Raw genomic sequence first — 23,238 nt, forward strand, 5'->3', positions numbered from 1 at the left:
AAAATGGATATTATATTAATCTTTAGAATAATAAATCTGACTATTCTTTTAAGTATGGCGACTGTCCTTGTTGAGAATTTCTTTCTTTTCTTCAAGGAGAGCCTACTTACAGAATTCGTTGATAGCTTAGTCTAGGTTTCGATGCATTTGCAAGTTTGACAAGATATAGGAGCAAAATATGGTTAGGTAATGATATCAATTACTCTGCTTGCTCGTAAATCAGAGACTGGGCTAGATTCAACAGAAAATCCGTCCATCAATAACTGTACTAGAAAGGGATTCAGCACTTCTTCATCATGGTGGACACGAATCCAACTGTCTCCTAAAAGAATACAACCAACATATGCTATACAGTTTATTGTATGCATGCAAAGAAACATCGGAATCTTGCGCTAATTGTAAAATAGATAATTGTTTAGATGATCAACGCTGATACATTTATAAGTCCCCTATAAATCTTAGACTATTCAAATCAACCTCGATGTCTCCATGTACAGGTTTCGTACCCAACTTCTGTCTAATAGAAAAGAGTATACAAGATTTTCAAATCGAAAAATCCACCACATTCTACAAACTCTAATTTTTTGGAAAGAAAGGTTAAAGACTAAACCAAAAATATCGGAACTAATATTAGGCATACTTTATATGTATGCGATTTCGCTTTTCTACGTACAAATCTAGGAGAACTCGCTGGCTCATCTATTTCACTTATGTATATACAAACAACTGAATCTCTCTCTCTCTCTCTCTCTCTCTCTCTCTTTCTTACTACACAATCTCATAGCAGAGACGTTTAAGTGGAATTTGATAGTAGATTGTTAGGTGTACCGTAGGTATTCGGTCCAAGCATCCTTCGTATCTTGAATTACCTTCATACGAGAATGCGACTTTACCTACCTTCTTGAATCATTTGTCCCACGGAAAAGAGGACTTCTAATCCAACACCAAAGTTGATTTTGTCGTCTGTCTTGGCTCTGCCAGCTCCCAACTTTCCGGATACGAGAGCGCAATTCATAGCATCAATTTTGTTGATGTAGCCTGCATAATATAAGAGCAGGCACATTATTCTGCTATGTAGAACATGTCAAAATCTAGAGAGATTTCAAAGTAACATTCAATTCGAATACTTCCTGGGGAGCAAGCATTCAAATTCGGTGACGTTGAGAAAGCTTCAGATACTTTTAACCGCAAAGAACAATATTTAGGTTATATTCTTACGCAAAGAACAATATTTAGGTTATATTCTTACGCAAACCTTATCTATCTGAATTTATTTTCATTTCTTATATAAATCGTACGGTTTTGTGTGTATTTTATATACTTTGTACAATGCTCAAAGTTGTCATTATTTTGTAATTTAAACCTTACATAAAGAGTCTGAATGAACCATTACCCGATTTCTGGCTTTTTAATTCAGTTTGAAATTTTGATCTCGGAAGAAGTTCTCTGATATCGGATCCTTTTGAGCACAACATATCAGCAAGGGCTAGGTCCACTCCCTGTCTCTTCATCATAGCACAGAACTTCTCGGCCGCTGAGCCGTTCTTTAAAACCTCAGCCAGGCTCATGGTTGCCTCGTTCTTGTCTCGAGCTCTTCCACAATCCATCAACAACTGTGCTCCTGTAAAAAACAATTCCAAAAAAGGACAAAACCGCAGTATAAATTATTCTTAGAATTATATAGCATTGTAGTTATGCTATGAAAGGTGCTTTTGTGTTTCTATCTACAAAAGAAAGAGAAAAGAAAATAAAAATTTGCAGGAAATCCACATTGCAATTCGGGGAAGTGTTTCTGACCCAAACTCAACTGGACTATCAACGACAGCACAGCAGTCAGATAGTAGTTGAAATTTAAACAATTTATAAACCTATACTCACATATAATGCTACGAATTATTATTATATACGTCTAAGTAATATTTGTACTATACATATTTTTGGCGGAAATCTCAGATCCATGAGAGAGTCTGCTTAAATGGAACTAATCAGATGTGGATTTTGGCAACTGCAAAAAACTCCGCAAGGTACCCAAATGCATGGACAAAGAGTAACACTGAAATACGAAAAGAATGTCTCTAAGAAAACCGTCAAATCCAAACGAAGTGAGAGGCAGATATGTATGCCATTAGGTGAAGCTTCTGCCAATTTTAATGCACTTCGTACTTAAGAACTATAATAAAGAGTACATGATAATAAGAAATAAATACCATCCATTCTTGAGGATTAATTAACCAATGTTGGCCATTCTACATCTAGTCAAAAGTCTTTCAAATTTCCCTTCAACGACAAAACATAGATTTTTAAACATAAGTTTTAGTTTTGAATCTACGCTGAAATAGCAGAAATATAGATTGTGTTACAATATTTTAATATCAGTGTTTGCAGCCAGTCTAAACGTTTCATCTTTATTCCAATGCTGATTGATCAATTAAAATTGTCGGTAGTCCATCTGCTTAAAAAAACAAATAACTTAAACCAAAATCCCAAGCGATACTGGACTCAAACCCACTAAACAGTTTTAAAAAAGGGGGATTCATTTCAGACATTTCCATAGATAACCTGAGCCATGATGGATCTGGTTTTGACGTCACTAAGTTGATTTGGCTCTATCGCAAATATATTGATGTACTGAATCGTTTATGAAATAAAGTTTGCTTCAGAGCTGTCGCAAAAATCCTGCAAAATAATGATGTTAAACTATATTGTAAATGAGGATGACGAATGCGGAATATGGAGGTACACGAGGAATCTCTTTATACTGCTGTCAGACGTGTGTAGCATAATTCAGCATCTTACTTCTTTCTACTTAGCCAATATAACAAACAAAAATTAGTTATATAAGCCAAATATTTGTTCAAGCTATTCAGAGATACTGCTAAGACGTGCACCTTTTCATCTTAAATCAAACTATATCCATAATTAAATATAAATATTCTAACAAGTAATACAATTTCGAGTCACTTTCTACCAACGGTTCTCTTATCGCATCACCGGAATGGACGATAAAACCTCAATGGACAATTGATGTTTTCATAAATGAAAAGTATAAAAAGTATGGCGAGATCGTATGAAATTTGCCAATACCAAACTTTTCTACACATTTTACATGCAATAAATCTGTATGTCACAACCATTCCGTTTTCTTGCAGGTTTCTAAAGATTTTTTACAATCGACGTATTTTTATTACAGTGCTAAGCTACGCGTCATATCTTTAACGACAGTGAATAACAATCAGCAAGACAAAACCGAACCATGTCGTGTGTCATGTGGCGGCGAACATGATATATTTACGAAGAGACTATGTAGCGCTACAAGTTACAAGCCGCGTTATTGCGAGCTATTGCAACCGTTATGTGACCGCGATCAGCTGCTATTGTTCACCTGCCATCAAGCAGACAAAATTGGGAGTCTTTGAAGGACATAGGATATATTTGCTTTAATACACGCACACTCTGACGGCTAGACAAAAGAAAATGGGTAACGTTAACATGATTTCGAAGGAAAATATAAAAGTATTGGTTGCATTTCTTTCTTTCTGTGTTCTTTTTGTTTCTGGTTTTCGTTTTTTTATTGGGGGTGTGTCTGTTTTTCTTTGTGGTATTTCTTTGGAAATATTTTGATTAACCTTTTTCATTTTTATTTCTTCTATGTTTTGCTTTGTGGAATTTCGTAAAGAACAATTTTCTTGGTGGAGCTGGTGTTTTGTGGGATAATACATTTTAACTATTATTAATTACGTTTTTTTAATTCTCTCCGTGCATTGCATTCGAGACAGAATACGGGTGTTGTATGATCTCTCTCTCTCTCTCTCTCTCTCTCTCTTATTTAATAAACGGAATGGATTAGCCGGCGAGGTTTGCGTGACTAATAAAGTAATAAAGCTGTTGTAACAGTTTGGTCGTTACCAAAATAGGTAGTTGTAAAGTTCTACTCACCCAGCTGGATGACAAGATCAATGAGATCCGGGAAGCCTTCACCATGGAGAGCACCTAGAGACTCTATTATCTCCAAGGAGTTTCCAACAGCCATACCTAGAGGGGAGTTCATGTCTGTCAGAAACGCCACCGTTTTCACACCCAGGCTTTTACCTACATTTACCTACGCAGAGATAACAAAGCAGGATAATATCCAGCATTATTCAAGTTTCTCGCTCCTACATTTTCGACACATAGCAACAACATGGTAAATGTTTGATTTTCTCTTCCTGCAAGATTACTGAACGCTAACCCAATTTGTATGGCGTATGGATCAATATAACGAACTCATGGACAAATATGGCTGGCAACTTACATATACTTGGTATGGCTTTTTTTACAAAGATGATACTACATCATCACTTCCGACCCTACCCACAACACACACACACACACACACACACACACACACACAGAGTTGTTAAATAAATAAATAATTAATTACAGGTTTTAAAAGAATAAGTGTACTTTAATCTTATTTTCTTGAAAAGTCTTTTATTGCCATAAATGTTGGCAAAAGGGTAGGTCTATAGGTTTTCAGAACTTAGAATACGACCTATATCTAGATAGTGGCACAATTCAAGAAGGATAGGTAGTCTGTATGAGAGAGAGAGACAGAGACTAAGACAAAGAAAGATTACATGAATTAAATTATAAATTAACTAATTAATAATTATGACAGATACTGTGAAAGGTTTCATACACAAAAACAAGTTCGCAAAACAATCATAAAAAAAAACTAATGAACATCGGTCTTTTTCTTTATCAGTATGGCAGTACTTAAGAGGAGATACCAACCTTGGAATACTCTTAAATCATGTAAAGTGTCGTATTTGTGTCCTTCATCATAGTATATTGCTAAATTAATAATAGAGTATCAAATGAATTACAAATATAGACCTACTGCACAGAAAACAATCATCGGATACGTACAATGATTATTTAGTGAATATATTCATACACATACACTATATACATATACATACACTATAAGCAACGAAACGTATTGCCTGAATACTCAATATTTTAACCTGATGATCAAGTCTTTAAATCCAGGTCAATTATTCAAACCATATACGAATCTGTGAGCAATTCTGCTTATTTTCAAGCTAACCTAATGAGCTACGCCTGAGAGACTAAAACAGGAAGATGGGATTCATTTCTAATTATTCATACAAACATTCCTAAATTCTTCTCATACCATAAAGTGTATTTATGTATGCATTAATAGACACGATAATGAAGAAATTCAGTTTTAAATGTTTCACAAAAGTTTGATACAGGTGTTTCTGCTAATTTCTGATCCACTAAACTTTCAATAAAATGTTTCCATTATAGGTAGTTTAGTTTCATTTAATCGTTCAAAGGAACAGATGTGTTCACACAGATAAGTATTTTTCCCAAGTATTTTGGTTCCAAACCTATTACTGTTTGTATAAATCAGCGATCGTTCAGAATTTAAACAAGTTGCTAAAGGTATTGGTCAATAAAGCGATAACTATCGAAAGATATTTTTCTTTTAGGAAAACAATATTTTGAGCATTCGCCGTCTCTTTTACAAACTCTACAGACTATAAAATCTAATACATATTGTAACTATTTCTTGACTTGATCATTTTTATAATTTTATATTTATGAACGTTTAGACAAGCAAATAAGAATCGTAGCAGCTTGATGTTGTTGTGGGGTTTAACGCCATTTTTCAGCACACGATAGGCTGTGCATGGCGGCCAGTATTAATGGTAGAGGAAGAACCCGGGAAAACCCCGGAAAGAACCACCGACCCACGAGGAGTTACTGGCAAGCTTTCTCACATACCAACATCGGCCGAATCCAAGACTCGAACCCACGCAGAGAGGTGAAATGGCAGTGATCCGTAACGGATAGCGCTTTAGACCACTCGCCCCCCCCCCCTCCCCGAGTCGTAGCAGCCAAATTATGAATAGACAGATTATGATTTTATATTTAAAATTTCAAAGTATACATATTACGTTGCTTCCAGTTCAGCTATCGTAATGTTTTAACTAAGCATTTCTATGCCTTTAGTGGTGAATTCGTCTGTGCTTTGTCATTTGTGGTAACTTCTTTTTCTTCATTGATCTCCTTTTTACAAATATGTAATATTTCTTTCACTATAATGATTTTTATCTTCATTAGCGAATATTTTTGTCAGTAGCGTTTCTTGATCTCAGTTTCTGATAAACAGTTTCTGCGGTTGATTTCAAACTAATATTCGTAAATTTTGCTTGTGCGTCCTGCCCTTCTTTAGTGAATGGTCTCTATGAAATTGATCTAAGGAAATGTTAAGATTTTGGTGATTTTCCTTTCTTTGCTTTTATCGTCCGTTTTGTAATTTGAGTTTTCGTAGCAACTGCTTATGGATACAATACTATCAGATCACTATACAGAACAAAGAAAGAGCAGTTTGTGTTTGTTTGAGATGATTTATATGTAACGACTGGACTTTTTCGGACATAGTTTCTTCTGTGTTAGCTCTTTATGTGGCATAATCTTGTATGTTCCTGTAATTTCGATTCCGATTAAAAATTGTTTTAACGCTTATTTCAAAAGCAGTTATATCATGAATTTAGTTCACCTTCGATAAAAACAAATTTTGATAAATCCTCTATTTCACAACAAAGATAAGTGTCACGGTCTCGTGGATTTACATTGAATATGGTCAGCATATAGGTGTGACTGTCTGTTTCTATTTCTGAAAATTCAATCAAATGTCTGATCATCTTTTTCCACTCACAAGTAGATATGAACAGAAGCATGTTATGTCCTGTAAATTAACTGGATATTTTATAAACCAGTGTTTATATTTTAATGTATATTATATTTGGGTGGTCGATACATATGATCCCTTAGTGGGTTTATAATAGGTAATATTTCGAAACGAACCCAGTTGTTGCAATTTCGACAGAGTTTAGTATTTTACCTTATCCAAGCTATACTCTCAGTATGAACTTCCTCCTACTGGTCTAAACATATCAATATAGAATGAAATATTCTTTTATTTCCAAACATCAAGTTATAAACGTATTTATTTCATGACCAAAGACTATGATGTACATGAGCAACATTTTCAACTTTACTTTCTACTCCGTACTTTTCGCTATGCTTATAGGCAATATACTGTTTTACCAATGAAGAAAATAAACAAAATTTTTTTCGTTTTTTCTTTTCTATTCTTAGTTTAATCGATAAATTGAACTGGATTGTTCCTGAACCCAAGTTTATACTTAAAAGTTTTAACAATCATGATTCAACTTCTCCCAAAACATAGAAGCAAGCTCTGATTAGTTTATTTTTTCACCAAATTTATATTCATTTAAAAGTCAATTAGATGAGACTCGCAACTTTCGTGCCATATTTTTGGAGGTGTGGTGGGTGCGATTAGTATTTATTTTTAACAAGATCAATAATATTCAGCGCCACGACGCGGAACACATAAGTAAACCACGAGGGCTCTGTTACTTCAAGCCTAATCGTCAGTGATGTAATGATGTAAACTTGTACAAGATGTAGGGTATAGTTTCGTATACAGTGGGAAGAGTCTGCTTTATTATCATTGTTTGTCATGGTTTATTCCACTTGAGCGACCAGTAAAATGAAGAATAACCTCGGCGAGCATCGTGTGTATCCAATCTACTAATCATCAAACACTTATTTTCTTTTTACCATTCTGCGAGCCAGCTCTCGAGAACCACGTTCGGTCTTCATGGAAGCTCCAAGTCCCGTCTTAACGTCCAAGACAAGAGCATCAAGCTGTTCAGCCGCTTTCTTTGAGATAATAGATGCTATAAAATGCAAAATGGATAGTAACCACCATAGGAAACTAATAAAATTCATTTTTTTCTAATTTAAGTTTTTATTTTAAGCTGTATGGAAAAGTTAAAAATCAAATTTTAAAATTCCTATTCCAGCCGCGGAGATTCACCGAATCGGGCATGGAGGATATTACAACGCAAATTTAAATCAAATTACTTGACCACAAGCTAATTTCTCGATTGTATATAAAATCAATAAAATATTGCTGGACTGATTAGATTATGAAGACAATTAGCGAAAAGTCGACACTTATTCGACGTTTCACAACGCAGCATAAATAAAAGCACCAAACCACAATGACAATCTACAACGATTAAACCAAACCAGTCACGGAATGTCTGGAGACCAAATTTAAGTGTAACAAAGTCAGTATATGAAACAGCTGTATATTTTAATAAATTATTGGGATGATCAAATTTGATATAAATTCTAAATCATTCACGAGTTTCAAACGGTTAACGGATTTTGTAAATTTTTTGAATATAACAATACCCTTATTAGATTTTCATCTAGTTAGTTTGTTCATAACGCCTAGAGACCGTTATTCTGCAGTTTTCTATGGGTGAGTTTATGCTGTTCTAATAACCTCACGTAAAGATGGCACAACCTCTTCTTCCTTATTGCGATATGGGAGTTCCAGTGTGTAAAATAAATATCAATCAGTTCTGGGAACACCTTAAATGTGACAAAGGGAAACTAAAACTCAACTGAATTGAACGAAAGGTTACCTGAACAATCTACCTACCTTACGTCAAAGACTAGAGGCAGGCAGACCTTGTTCAGATGCAATGTATGATAAATACAACGACGAACAGAGCTACACATTGACTGCAAAGGGGAAGAATGGGGAAATGATACACAAGATGATTGAGAGATATCTTTAAACAGAAAACCAGAAAGATATACTATTATAATGAAAAAGAGTATTACAAAGGGAACAATAATTCTTGGCTAGATAAAGGAAATACAAAATTATTTTAAAATTACTTAAACAGAGAGCATATGTGGCAGAAAGATTAAATAGACATGTAACGAATATGAAGTAGTTTGCACAAAATGAAACCGGAACATGGTCTGACGTTTAACCAAAGCTAATTGATGGCTACAATAACACTGACCATAGATCAAAAGACAGATCAATAGACATTACTCCAGTTCAAGCCAGCAAGAAAGCAAGCAGATAAAAAGTATGGATCAACATATTTGGATTTGGATATATGATAGCTATTACGTCTGAAACGCCTAAATTTTAAATCGGCGAAACAGAGTCTCAAAATAAAAGCAATCGTTGAACAGACCTTCCTTTCTAATTTAATGAAAACATTTCAATCCGGCAAGTATTATAACCGATTCAGTTCTTTACAATGTGGACGACGTGGAAAGAGATGATATAGAGGGCATGTTTTACGAATGTTATGTATATTTAATTTGTATTGTGGCTTGGCTTTTGTCCATGATTATAGATTGCAAGCGTCATTTTGTAAACAATGTATTACATAGCTAATTATTATTTTTTAAGATAATTATTACTTGTAGGTACATATGTTTACTTGGATCTTAGTTTATGATAATTTTACCCTTGGGAATTCCTGGTCTACCTGTTCTTTACTACCATTTTCGTAAGGGACATGACCTTGTTTACAACTTAGAATGTTCTGAGTATGAACTTTGAACCTCATTCTGGTGCTCTTATTGCGTTTTATTATGTTTATATTAAGGTTGTTACATTATAATTATATATTCCTATGTAACATCTAAAGTTCAATCAGTCTTTTAGTTGTGTTCAGTTTTAAGTGGACGTAATAATGTATATAGATTATTCATTGGAATTACAACGTGCTCATTATTGCTTTCGGATTAAATAGGTACTTTGCGACTATTATGAATTAATTTAGATATAGTTTGGATTATATTATTGTGATACATCAAGACTTCTAGCACATCTACACTATTCAAAGCAATTGGTACATCAGCACATCCAAGATTTAAATTCATTCAAAACACCACTGGAATTCATTTGGAATAGTCTATACATTTGGGTGCGTGAGAGAACCTTAAGAAATATTTGGAATTTAAGTCACAGCACTGTAAGTTCCTTTTAAATGTTCACTCTGTATTCTAGCAAAAAAAATACTTGTTGAATTTTAAAAAACATGTTGGTTTTCGCTTGTTTTGTTGCTTAGTTTCAGATTATAGAATCGTAACATGGACAAGAGATACCTATTAAGTACAATAGGTTTTAAAGAACAAAACGCGTGAACAGTAAAAAAAAGTCCTAGTGAAACGGAAAGAATGCGATGACTTGTGATTAAACAAGTCATCGTATCCTTTCCATTTCACTGGGAATCAGCTTAAAATACTATAACCGTAAATTAAATACAGGAAGCAAACTACATATATACAAGTAGTAAGGAATATAACAACTTTACTTTTTTAAGACAGAAAAGACTTTTCCAGAATGAAACAAAATTAAGTGAGAACAGCAGTGCATCAGAAGTTAAAGAAGTAAATACATGCAAGCCATGTGAATCTGTTTTGATTAGAAAATGTGAGGGTAAATATAACGTTTATGTAAAAACATCAAAAGTAAACATTTAAACATGACAAACGTGTAAGGTGACGTCAAGTAAACACTTTCCTAGAATGGTAATGAATTAAAAGAGATAACATGGTAAAATATGACGTTGATTTGAACTGCATAACAAAAAGGTTAAAACTCAGATAACAATTTAAAGATTCGGAGCTAATCAATATGATTTTGAACAATATAAACAATAATTAAAACAATCTAAATGTTGATGCAATCATGAGAACATTTTACAACTTCCAAGCTAAATTTTCATTCAAAGGTACATCAAATGCATCGATGAAATAAAACTCAGTACACTTTTAAGTTTCTTCCGTGAAGATATGCTAGACACCAATGATTTAAAGACTGAGTAAAATCAATGAGAATAGAATGGAGCTACATAAGAGTGAATATATGAATCGTAAAGAAAAAATAATAAACAGATGAATTTGAATATGGACGAGATGTAAATGGAGTCTGAATGTATTTGCACAAGAAAAGTCCATTTACAACATTTTTGATTTAGTTTTAAGTCGAAATAAAGGATATGGCTAGGTTCACTTATAGGCTCAGAGACTGTGCCTTTTTGTACTAACTTAATGGACTATACATTAAAAATGATTGCACCTTTGGTAAACGTTACGAGTGTTCATGAGTTGTGCTTCAAGATAAGATGCAAAGAGCATAAACAACAGAACAACTGTAATGCAACGAAGAGTAATTATATCGATGATCGCTGATGCTCCGACTATCATATCTGTTAAAGAGATCTGATAATCTGTCGTTGAAATGACGCGTGGCCATCATTATCTATGGACAACACCGAATTAAACCAATACACAGAACAGTATTGACCATGAAAAATACAAAGCAATCTTTCGTATTGATATGAATTGCTGCAGCAGAGTATAATTTACATCTTGAAATGGAACCTTTGTTTACAACCAAACAAATAATATGAAACGATGAGCAAGAAAAGACACAATTTGGACTATAATCTTGAATAGCTTATCAGATTGCTAATAGCATCAGGAATTTAATCTAATAATTTTTCAGCTAGCTCTATCGGCTGAAATTATCAGCCATTATTAATATAATGTCTTGCTCAAAACATTATTCGCTCAGACGACGAAGGGCAGTAGTGGTTCGAGTAGTATATAAATATCCACAGGGGCAATTATTTGTTGCCTTTGTACAAATGTAGGTTTTAATGGGTACTTATGTTCTGTCTCAGAGGTTATGTTCCAAGCCGTCTGACACTCAGATTCGTGCTGTTTTTCTCATATCTCTATGATTGTTTTATTTTCACTAAAATTCATTTATAGAATTAGTCACCTTTAAAAGGATCTTTTATCCCTACTCATTTTTGTTAAAATTATTTCAATATAACTATACCCACCTACATTTTTCACTGACGTACTTGCAGCAGCAGTGGGGCGAATCGGACATTTTGTTCAATCGTTATTTTGCTTAATTATTACTTTCTGCACTCAGCGGATCCGGTGTAATCAGCGCTGGTAAAAAAAAAACGACGTCGGTCCATCCTACACGATGGTGACGTCATTTGGTTTAATACATTTTCTGCGAGCCGATCCCAGCGTCGTCAGCGTCCGGTAAGCACAGCGACGACCGCGTCGATGTCATTGCCCCCCCCCCCCCCGCTGCTAAGAAGTTATTTACAATGATCTCACAAACAGAGTGATTACTAACTCCTCCTCTTGTAGATCAATTAGGTTATTTGACTGATCGGTAAGTCTAAAATTAATTCTCGTTAAAAACCGATTATGGCATCGCATATAGACCGGATTAATTGGGCTCTCAACGATTAAGAATCCTGGAGGGGCTGTTGGCGAAAATGAATAAAGGATATACCCCTGTTGAGCTTGATTTGATTGATTGGTATCTACCTGGTAACTCCCTTCGATAACATCACACACTAGATTGATTGCTATCACCGATGCGATATTTACGTTGTATGGAGCAATATGCCTACCACCATCTCCGTTATCGTGTCTGAGGATATAAGTTGATGGACTGAGAAAATCATTAAGAGACTTTCTTAGTTCTGGCGCGTTGTATCCTGGAAACTTGAAATCGGGTAAATCGGCTTCTGTGATATTATACCCGGTTAGGAATTTTTGTTTATTATCATCGCTGCTATCGGATATTGTCTTAACGATTCGCTCATTAATATATTCCATGTCTGATATAAGTTGATTTAACACCTCAACGTGTTTTCGTGCTTTTGTTTTCCGTAGCTGTTCTAGTTGTGATTGGTAATTACGATTAATCTCGGCAAACGCACCAGTGATATCATCTAAACGAACTGTGACCTTGGCTGACAATTCAGGAGTTTTCTTATACGGAAAAAACCATTGCATGGTATTCCTGTCTTGAAATATAAACTCGCTGGGTAATAACGCGTTTCTTATAATAGACAAATCATCCAGATAACTGGGATTAATCTCATGATACGATTGCGCATTCGTGTGCAAATACGCGGGGATTTCATTAGGTGGATTCTCGGGCCAACCTAGTATGGTTCTTATTGAACTGTTATAAATATCAACCATATACCCCGGTGTGCTTATTTCAATCGTCGACGATAACGTCGGCTCATGAACCGTAATATCGATTTTTGATTCTTTTCCTGTGATCGATTTTATCCTGCGTTGAAATTCTTTATTGATTTGTTCTACTTGGTATGACCCAGTTGGTATTGTAACCTCATTCCAGTCTGGGGTCCCATCGGGTTTATTTGTCCATGCAAAAACCAGCGAGTTATTAGGTTGTTGTCCGTTAAATGCTTCCGCTCGGATATTAGGCCAACTGTGATATATTCGCAATTTTGCCAGCGCTATTTCCTTTACTGGAATCGGAGAAGGGAAGTTTACATTGAATTCTGGCTTCGTTGACGTTATCGATATCATACTTGTTTGTACCGGAGTGGTGTTCTCCGCGATCCGTTGAAGCAATTGAAACCCTTCGGGGTTCAGCGACATTATTATTATTCGTCGTTTCTAGTGTTTAATTTCAACACCGAATATTAACAACCTGCTTGTTTTAAGCCCATTGAAGTTGTTTCAGGAGAATGTTTTAAGCCCATTGAAGTTGTTTCAGCCACGTGGTTTACAGCTTCCAGTTGAAAATCCTCGATTTTTGACATCGCGGAGTCATACAACTGGACCATCGTGGAGAATTCAGCATCGGATATAAACGAATTATCTATCGCCAACGAGATCAACCCGGATAATTTCGAGTACGCGTCGGATACTATTTGATGTTTTACTGTATACTCGTTGAGTTTTTTTGAGAACACGATGATATCTTTCTAGTGATTGCGTTGGCGACTCCAGCAATTGTTGTCGCCGCGGAGATAGCGATTGGAACAGCGATCGGGGCTATCATGGTCACCGTGGATAAAATAACACCGGTACCGGCTACTATACCTGACACCGAGTACACGACCGCGTCGATGGTGGTTATTTTTCGACGGTATTTTTTTATTTTTACACGGTATTGTTCGGAAAGCGTTTTCAAATTCGCGGAGAATTCTTTTACGGTATTGAATCGATATTGATGTGACGTCGGTGATACCTCTGATTCAATTACCTTGGTGGTCATTTTTATTTTAAAAGAGCTAGTGTTTTTAATTACTTAGATCCGTTACAAATTCCGCATACCATGGAATGATTGCACTGGTTAAACTTTTATTATCGGTTTTAATTGTAAACAGTTCAGCTGCGCCCTTGTCTATAATTGTTGATATTGTATTGTTAAACCCGAATGAACTTGACGATGATATATTAAACTGCATCATTGAAACCAGTGTCAATCGATAAATACCCTTAACAGTTGCGGTGATATATATTATATTTTGTGTAGGAGTCCAAGCGAATGATCCATGCCGAATCGTGTATACTGTGTTGATGGTGTTTTCATGAGGGATTTTTATTTTTGTTATTTTCAGTGTATACACGTCTATACTATTTATGCAGCGATCAATATTAAGTTTGATTGTTTCTATTTCCTGCCGATTCGCGTATATATTAATTTTGATTGTTCTTATTTCCTGTGTATGCGCGTCTATATTATTTATGTTCGTTGCAACATTAGAGTTGATTTTTTCTATTATCAGTTTATGCGCGTCTACACTCCTTTTGTTCGCTTCAACATCAGTTTTGATTGTTTCTATTTCCTGTCCATACGCAGTGATATCATTTATAGTTATTGTAATTTCTTCCGGTCTGGTATTTTTTTTACCAAAGAATTTATCAATGGCGTTATCAGCCCTGTTAAAATTTTTTCGCAACGTGTAAAATTGGCCCGACAGCGTTGTAAACTCCGAAATAGTATTTTTTATCCCCACAAGATTCGGTTCGGTTACCGTCGGGGTTCCAAAAAAACTATCAGTAGTGAGTTGTACATCGGTGACAGACTTTTGTATCCCCTCGAACTGATTTGCTTGCGCGTTAAGTCTATCATACAAATTTTTTAACGAATTCGACATGGTTATATAATTGTCGCCAAGTGTACTTATTTTTCCATTTATCGTCAAGATGGATTCACCTGATTTAAGTCGTCCGTCATCGGTATACAACACGATAGTGTCCTCGGAGGCATCATTATTTCGTGTTAAAACGTCGTTCAGCGACACATTACTGGATTTCAGTTTACCCTGGCGGTCTTGAAATACAACTATTTCGCCCGGGTCAACACTGGTTAAATTTAACGTATCAGCGATTTCATCCTCAATTAGTTTTTTTATGTCATCGGTGGCGAGCGTTTCCGTGGGCTTTTTCAGCGCCGAAACCGGTCGTCCCCAGATATCAATCATTATTATTGTAAAAAAAAACAGCGTTTCTAATTAACCCGCCGGGCCTCTACGACCCCACTAGTGTATTCGTTTACAACCACATGAGGTGGTTTCCGCGATGATGAAATCGCCGCGAGTACGTTCAATACCTCACGGCCGCATATCGGTGGGTCACTTAATTGTTGTGTTGGCAGCGTGGAATAAAAAACCGGGGCTGAACACGCCCGGATATACCGCATGAACTCGTTTGGCGGGGCTAACCCGTATGAATCAAAATAGACGATCGCACGCGGATCAATTGCGTATGCAACCCAATGAGTTCCCGCTCCGGAGGATTTATCGAGGTTAATTATACCGGTTTCAATATTCCTTGGTTGTGTCGGTAATTGATCCCTCATGAAAACACCTCTGAAGTTTTTTATCGCTAACGCGTTTGCGGCATCTATTAAATCAAAATTAGACATTGGAGTCATTAAACGGTTCCCGGTAGTCTTAGACCCTTCCCCGAGTACCATGAATACGGGGTTCCCGGTAGTCTTAGACCCTTTCCGGCTACGGGTCGTTTTTTTTTTATAGCCTTTCCCGGTTGCCTTCTTCAATGCCATTCCCGCCGCGGTACCAACGGCTCCTAACGCCGCCGCCTTCGCCACTGCTGGGGCCGCCGCGGCAATCAACGCTGGAATCGCAGCTAACAGCGGAAATATCCCACCGGTCTTTTCCATGTTTTTAATCGCTGCGGCCGAAAAATCTATTTGAACACCCTTTTTATTCTTCATCGCATTATTGAAATGTTTTATTTGACGCGCCGTCAACGATATCTTATGATTACCACCTGCCATCTGTGACGGCTTCAGCGTTATTGTGGTTCCACATTGTTTAGCCGACTTTGATCGTAATTTCTTGACTTGACCATCAGTCAACTCTACAATGACGACACTATACGACATTTTATTGTAAACGCGTTTATGTTTTCAATTACATGTTTTCCACTGGTGCATCAACGATTCTCATTCGTCCACCAACGCCTTCCAACAGCATTGATTTATCGCTGAGAATGACAGCAACCGCTCTATAATCAACACCACCCGGGGCTATACGAGCTCTGAAGTGTATATCAACGACGGATTGTCTCGTTAAATCAAGATGTTCCAACGAAAAATAATAAATCGGATACAGGTTTTTAAAATCAAGTTGTGATATTTGCAGACCAGTGTCGACGTTTTGATCACGACCCATATATGACAGCAATCGATGATACACACGTGCGACATGGTTGTCACCGTAATTAAGCTGTATATCCTCGGATGGTTCCTGTTGTCCGTTTATTCTCAGCGAAACCTCCCTGACTCCTAATCGATCAAATATCATATGGCTGCGTTCTTGATTACCCAATCGTTCCCTATTCTGTAGCGCTATGAATATATGACGCGGGGCTGAAACACCCTGTTTTGATGCCAGGTGCCATGTAAACGTATCGGCGACGTTATCCTCTTTAGCATCAGTTGTTACCACTAGCCAACTCAACAACGATTTTCCTCCCTGTTCCATAAATGCTAACAATCGTGCTTCCGTGGTAACTGATGGAGTCAACACCGGCATCCACAATGCCATTTTAGTTAAAACGACTTTACCGGCAGCGACGCCAGCAGCATGCCATATTGCATTGTTATCATCGCCCCTTCGCGTCAGCGCGATTGTATGCTTAGCCCCATAGATAACTTTTCTAACATTTCTGCAGAATCCAAATATGTGATGGAGTGGAATCGCGCATGAAAACTGCCGGCGTGGTCTTTGCAACATCCCTACTCGTGTTGCGAATCCTAGATTGTAATCATTGTTGATACTCTTTATAATATTGAAATTAGCGCCTGGTCTTGCTCTGCGGTCTGGGTTATTTGCTTCAGCCTGTGGGTCAACTGCGGTATCTCTTTCTACCAGCACGTTAACGTACTGAAGATGATCAGCGTTATTAGTGGTGTCCTTTGCGAACATCATAGATGGGCCCGCCGATCTTGTATAATCATCTGAATACCTCGCTAACCCAATTATCGTCGTTGCAACATCAACCTCGCGTTCTATTGATTCAATTTCTCGCCCGTCAATAAGATATCTGGCGCTCTCAAATAACGCCATGATACCGTTGTTAACGAAGCCAACTCGAACACGATCGTCATCTGCGTATGGTGCATTATCGGCAGCATTTGTCACGAGTTCTCCCTCGATTTCGATAAACGCTTCACACGGCAAAAAATATTTACTGGTATCTTGGACTTGAAGTTCAATTCGCGATCGTAGGTCAGGTTGCGCTGCATAATAAGAATAATATTGATAATCACGGACAGAATCATCCCTGCGCACTGGGGCATCCATATCAAACGCGGGGTCAGCGGTTCGCGCAAACATTTCTATTATTATTCATGTCGGTGTTTTCAATTGAAATCCATCAACGTCGTTTTCGTCGTAGACCACTCCCCGCTATTGCGTTAATGATCGCGTTGGTTGACGCATCGGCGGATGGCGAAGTCGCCGCCAACGACTCTAATTTTTCTTCCACGGCGTTATTTATTACTTTACTGACATTCGCAGGCATCACTGTCGTTGATGGCATCTGTTTTTTTCTCCTCACCAACGACATTAATTTGTTCCGCCTTTCCGGCAACATCTCCAATAGCGCTGATTCCCTTATCACGAATAACATCAATAGCCTTCATTCCTAATTGTTTGGCTAACGGCGCTACTTTTGGAGCCATTCTTGTAAATAACCCCGCAATGGTGCTACCGAGACCATCTCCATAGTACGCGCGGTAAACAAGTAATCACGAGTTTACCACGTAGACGAGTACTGGTTTATCATGGTTGTAGTGTATGATCATCTTTATTATAAAAACACCAGTGTTTTCCAATTAGTGATTGTGATCACCAGTGATTAATCAATCGCTGTAATGACCGTGGTCCACGAGTTCGTCTATGAGCGTTCGATATGCATTAATGTCCATAATACCGCCCGTAAATAACCGCTTGCAAATATCAGCGGCCTCATTGATTATTTCCGGAGAGTTATTTCCGGCTCGTTTTCCTCCGATTAGTATTTCCAGCCGTGATATATCACTGAGAACACTACCAGGACAGGTAACGCCGTAGGATTCTTTACCAACAGAGTATCCTTTTCCTTTTTTTGGTGTTTTACTCTTAACTTCCTTGTGGAATGCGTCGTAATTGTGATCACCACGATGTGGTAATGCATCTTTATATATACCTGTTAAATACACTATTCTTGTCCAATCCTTTAACGACCTTACATTTTTCTCGTAGCCGCTATTGATATGCTCATCTAGTCTGCCCTTAGCAAAATTTGTAACAGTAAAATTAACTAATTCGTCATCGCTGTCGAAGGCTCTAATTTTATCTATTGTGCTCTTCTTGAGTACATTACGGGGTATATTCTCCTTTTTCTCTATTTTTTCCGGTATTTCTTCCAGTAGTTCTTCCGGTATTTCTTCTTCTGGTTCTCTTGCGGTGGCGCCTGGTTCTTCCTCGTCGGCCATTGTAACATAAGGTTCTTGTGGGTCCGTTATAGCGAGTGGTGGCGGCCTCCGTGTTGTAGCAGCCGCTATTTTCGCAGGGAGTGTTTCCAGAGACTTTTTTGTTTGCTCGGTCTGAGCCGCTATCTTTTCAAGCGCACCGAGAACGGGCACAGTTGCCGCCGTAACATCTTTAGTTACCGGAGCAAAGAGCTGTTCGCTTCCAACAGCAAAATCAGTTTGTAGTTGTTGCCGCGTTTGTAGTTGTTTTCGAACCCTGTCTCGTAACGGTATGAGCTTTTTAAGCGCTACTAGCCGCTCTCTGGCTAGCCGAGTAGTAAGTGATTCGCCTACCATTATTGCAATTGCTCCGTAATTTCTAATTTCCCGCCGAGTGTGTCGGGGATATGTCCCAGGGGCTCCAGGGAGTTTTCGTCTATAATCCTTCTAATGTTTTTAATTTTATTAGAGATTTCTCGACGTCGTTCAAAAGCCTGTCCGAGTTTTTTTCGTACTGTCTCAACGGCAGTAAATAGTCCAATAAATGCATTTACGTCATTGCCATACAAGTTTTCATTGATCGTATATTGTAATCGCTTTATAAAAGAATACTCGCGTGGCAAGGTATATCGACCTTTCTTTGATTGCTCGTTAATAATTTCATAATCGGACAATATTTTTTGGTTATCAAGCTTATCAGATAATTCAATTCCTTGATTTTTTAATTTTAAAATCTCGGTTAATATATTATTGATGTCTTCGATATTCATATTCTTATAAAACATCTTATTTCTAATATCAAAAATTTTAATAAAATTATTGGGGTCATTTTTTGACCTGTTTTTAAGGACGATACAAGGACGTAAATCTCCACTCGAGTGTTGTGGCAGATTGTAGGTATATAAACAATGACGTAGATGATATTATGGTATGGGATGATGGGACGGCATAAGACAGCACAAACATAAAACGACGGGGCGGAACTCTACGGCTGATTCGACCAATCAAAAGCAACCCAATTAAATTAACCCGGTTGCATGATTGTGAACAAAAGACAACCACACGCCCGGGTCAAGTGCGTGGGTTAGTTTTGATTGATCGAATCGGCTTTCGAAAGCCCCAGGCTTATAACGAGTCGTCTTATATATAAGGTGACTAATACAACCGCATCAGTCACAAGGTGTGTGTAATTTGAATTCCCTTGAATCGCTAAATCCTTGAATACTTATTAATGGTGTTTCACAGCATTTAAATGAAACCAAATATTTGAATAAAACATTAAAAAAAAGAATACAGCTGTTAGATAACAGCGTGTATTTCATTAGTTTTCATCGTAAAATGATTAATTAATCGTAACATTATTTGGACTTCAAGGGACGTAACTCTTGTCATGCGACGCTATCACAAAACGAGTTATCTCCCTTTGATGCTATATATGAAAATCGAATTCTGTGACCCGTCTTTTTTGAGATCGCTGTTTGATATACTCGTTCTACTACTTTTCGTACTGAGGGCATACAAATATCAAAATATCTACTGGCTTCATTCATTGACTGAAAAGTTTTTTCTTCGTGTGTTGTTGTATCAAATGATTTTACACTCTTTGCTTTCTTTGAGTATTTACCAGTTCCGCCTTTTTTACTATTTTGACTCTGAGAGATGGCTTGCAGATTACACAGTCTGTTATTTTGAGGACATCCATCAATGTGATCAATAACAAGACCGTCGTTGATCAATCCGTTAAACGCTTCATAGATTATTCTATGAACGTAATAGCTTTTTTTCCCGGCACCAAACACCAAATACCCGTGATTATTTACGGTACCAACCGGCTTCTTCAGTCTACGATGTCTAACAACGCCGTCGCGAGATGCCTCGTAATTAACGAGCACAGGATGCGGCAGAAATTCTTGGTTCATTTGTATAATAATACTACTTGTCTAATTCATTATTTGGTTTAATTATAAACCTTTCAATGTAGTCCTGAGGAGTTTTGATGACGAAGTCTGCGGTGGGGTCAATGACGGCATTTTTTATTCGCTTGTCATAATAGCGTTTTAACTCCCTGTATCGCTTTCCGCCACAATTTATACATAATTGTGATTTTCCTCTTACACCAACGTGGCAAACCAAGCACGGGAGGGGGCCAAGAGAACCATTACGAACGCTTTGTAAATGATACCCGCAGAATTCACCTCTACATGATTTATTGCACGGGGTTATCGACCCAATCATCAACCATTTGCAGTGATTCATTATACTATATTCTTTCATTTAAATACTTGTTTTAATTATATGGAGGAGTTCGAGAGATTAGCAGCAATTAAGCCCTGGAAAAATATTAAGTTCAATCTCGATAGAGCCCTCAAGGACGCACCAAAAGCGTTAATAAACGATAGAACCCTGTTGAATAAAATACGCGACTGTATCAATGAATTCAAGCGTGATGGTGCATCTCATAGTTGGTCAACATTTCGAATTGATGGTGTTGTTGATGCTACCATGAACGACAACCGCGCAGCAACGATAATATCACAACTTGACGGTAAAAGGTATTTCTTCAGAGTAAAATTCATTGTCCGGGTGGAATCAGGTAATTGGATCATACGTGATAAATTTGAACCGGTTCTCAGTGATAAGAAAACAGTCATTGTTAGCCGCGACTCCAAGACAGGGCTGTTAACCGGAGTTGACAGACCATACTATGAACGAGCGTATCCTGAAACAGCAGTTGTCTATGGAATATACCCGTTAAATAAGAAACCTGATATCGGAAAACTAGCGCCGATGAAACAGTCAACGGGGATAAATTGTGTAGCAGAACGAGTAATAGAGCATTTTACAAATGCGTGTCGAGGAAACAAATTGACCGATTTACGACGTAGCAAAATAAACCAATGGGAACTAACCGTAAAAGAGCGAGGAGCAACCATCAGCGACATAGCGAAATTAGAAACGTCGCTGAGATTTCCAATAACCGTTACAACGATAACCGGTGAAGTATTATATGAATCAAAGTATAAATCAAAGGGAGCCCCAATCAAAATTATTGATCATAACGAACACGCGTGGACGCCCGCGGTCACAATATTTCCACGGGATAGAACAGTAAAGTATATCCCGGGGGAATTTATACAGGATAGTTTTCTCGCGGAGAGGAAACTATTTGATGCTATTGCTTGTTTGTGTAAAAACGACCCTGTGTCAGTGTGGTTACTTCGCAGCGCTGAAAACGACATGGATACCTTTGATCAGTTTGTAAGACCAAACGGTGAATTATATCGCACTGAAGCTTTTCACAACAAGATGAAAAAAACCGCCATGGAATTTGAAGAGCATGATGAACAACTGCTAACAAATTGTTTTACGATTCCATCGGTTGCGGCTCATGTTGCAGCAAGGAAAAATGCGTGGAGACCAACGCGCAAGGAATTTCTACCGGATGTACAATCCAGTTGTTTGGAATATTATCACGGTGGACTATGGAACACTGAATACAACCGCGACGCTATGATTTCCGTTGATATGGTTGCCTGTTATCCAGCGAGTTTTCTCGGGTATGGATCCGCCGCTGAGTATTTCAAACGATTTGGACACCCCAGACATGAAATGACTCGTGTTGCTATTAATGGACCACTGCCTGATTTTGATTTAACCGGATTCGCTCGCATAGTATTATTTGAATTCGCGGCAGGACTTCATCGCTGTTGTTATATTTGGATCGGTAGACACATGACTGAAAAGAAGTGGCTGCCAATAGCGCTGCTACGGTATATGATTGATTGTAAAATGCTAGTTTCGTTGATTGTCAGTGACGCGATTATATCATACCAGGCGCAGACTGAAGTCTGGTTACCAGAACCAGAGCGTCTAGATAGCATAATTGACGAGTCTAGAGCACACATTGATGCCGACGAGGAATATATCATCGAATGGTCCAAAAAGATATTCAACCAACGAAACCGCGAGGCAAAAGATCTCGGTAGAAGAATAATTGGTAAGTTCACACAAGGTGGAAAAAACTGCGACTACAAACGATATTGCTCACGGCTGATTATAGATGACGCAGAATATGATTTCGTAATCAAGGACGCAGTGGCAAAAAATAGATACGTGAACTGCAAAACAGCTTTCTTGTCCAATGGAACAAAGTTGGGTACAGTTGTTACCTACTTCGATGGAGACAGCCCCGCGTATCCGCATTTGAGGGCGTCTATGCTGGGTTACGCCGCTATCAATTTATTCTCGATGATAAATAGATTTCCCGACACCGCGGTTAGAGTTGCGATTGATTCATTTTACATAGACGTAAAGTACAAGGGAAACTTAGCCGAGTTTACTAGTCCGGACGAGAGTTGGGGTATATGGAGAATTAAAAATGAAATACGACGCGATTATTCCCCGTCAGCAGATGTCACCGTTGAAAATAATTACTTACGCGGTGATAATCTATCAGAATGGTCTAATGCACCACCGTGTTCTGATCCAATTTGTAGATATAAAACAGTTTATTTAAGCGGCTG

The 23,238-nt window shown here is 37.6% G+C and overlaps 1 protein-coding gene across 7 annotated transcripts in view; it reads right to left on the reverse strand.

Annotated features, from left to right (window-relative positions):
* LOC149786645 (thymidine phosphorylase-like) overlaps window positions 1-23,238 on the reverse strand; it is a 56,152-nt gene that overhangs the window by 4,239 nt on the left and 28,675 nt on the right. For 2 of the 7 annotated variants that reach the window (XR_016424996.1, XM_089977167.1), the window contains exons 4-7: window positions 7,660-7,778; window positions 3,937-4,099; window positions 1,394-1,621; window positions 898-1,038 (exon numbers count right to left, since the gene is read on the reverse strand). Coding sequence is in view for 6 of the 7 variants with exons in the window: in XM_089977167.1 (XP_089833293.1) it covers window positions 898-1,038; window positions 1,394-1,621; window positions 3,937-4,099; window positions 7,660-7,778 (651 nt within the window). In the remaining variant the exon portion in view is untranslated. Of the gene's footprint in view, window positions 1-3; window positions 323-897; window positions 1,039-1,393; window positions 1,622-3,936; window positions 4,100-7,659; window positions 7,779-23,238 lie in introns of those variants that run through there. The other 5 variants (XM_089977164.1, XM_089977165.1, XM_089977166.1 and 2 more) reach the window with 5 other exon arrangements.

Source organism: Sinohyriopsis cumingii, chromosome 12 (assembly GCF_028554795.1).
Source record: "Sinohyriopsis cumingii isolate HCF-2022 chromosome 12, ASM2855479v2, whole genome shotgun sequence".
Lineage (NCBI taxonomy): Eukaryota > Metazoa > Mollusca > Bivalvia > Unionida > Unionidae > Sinohyriopsis > Sinohyriopsis cumingii.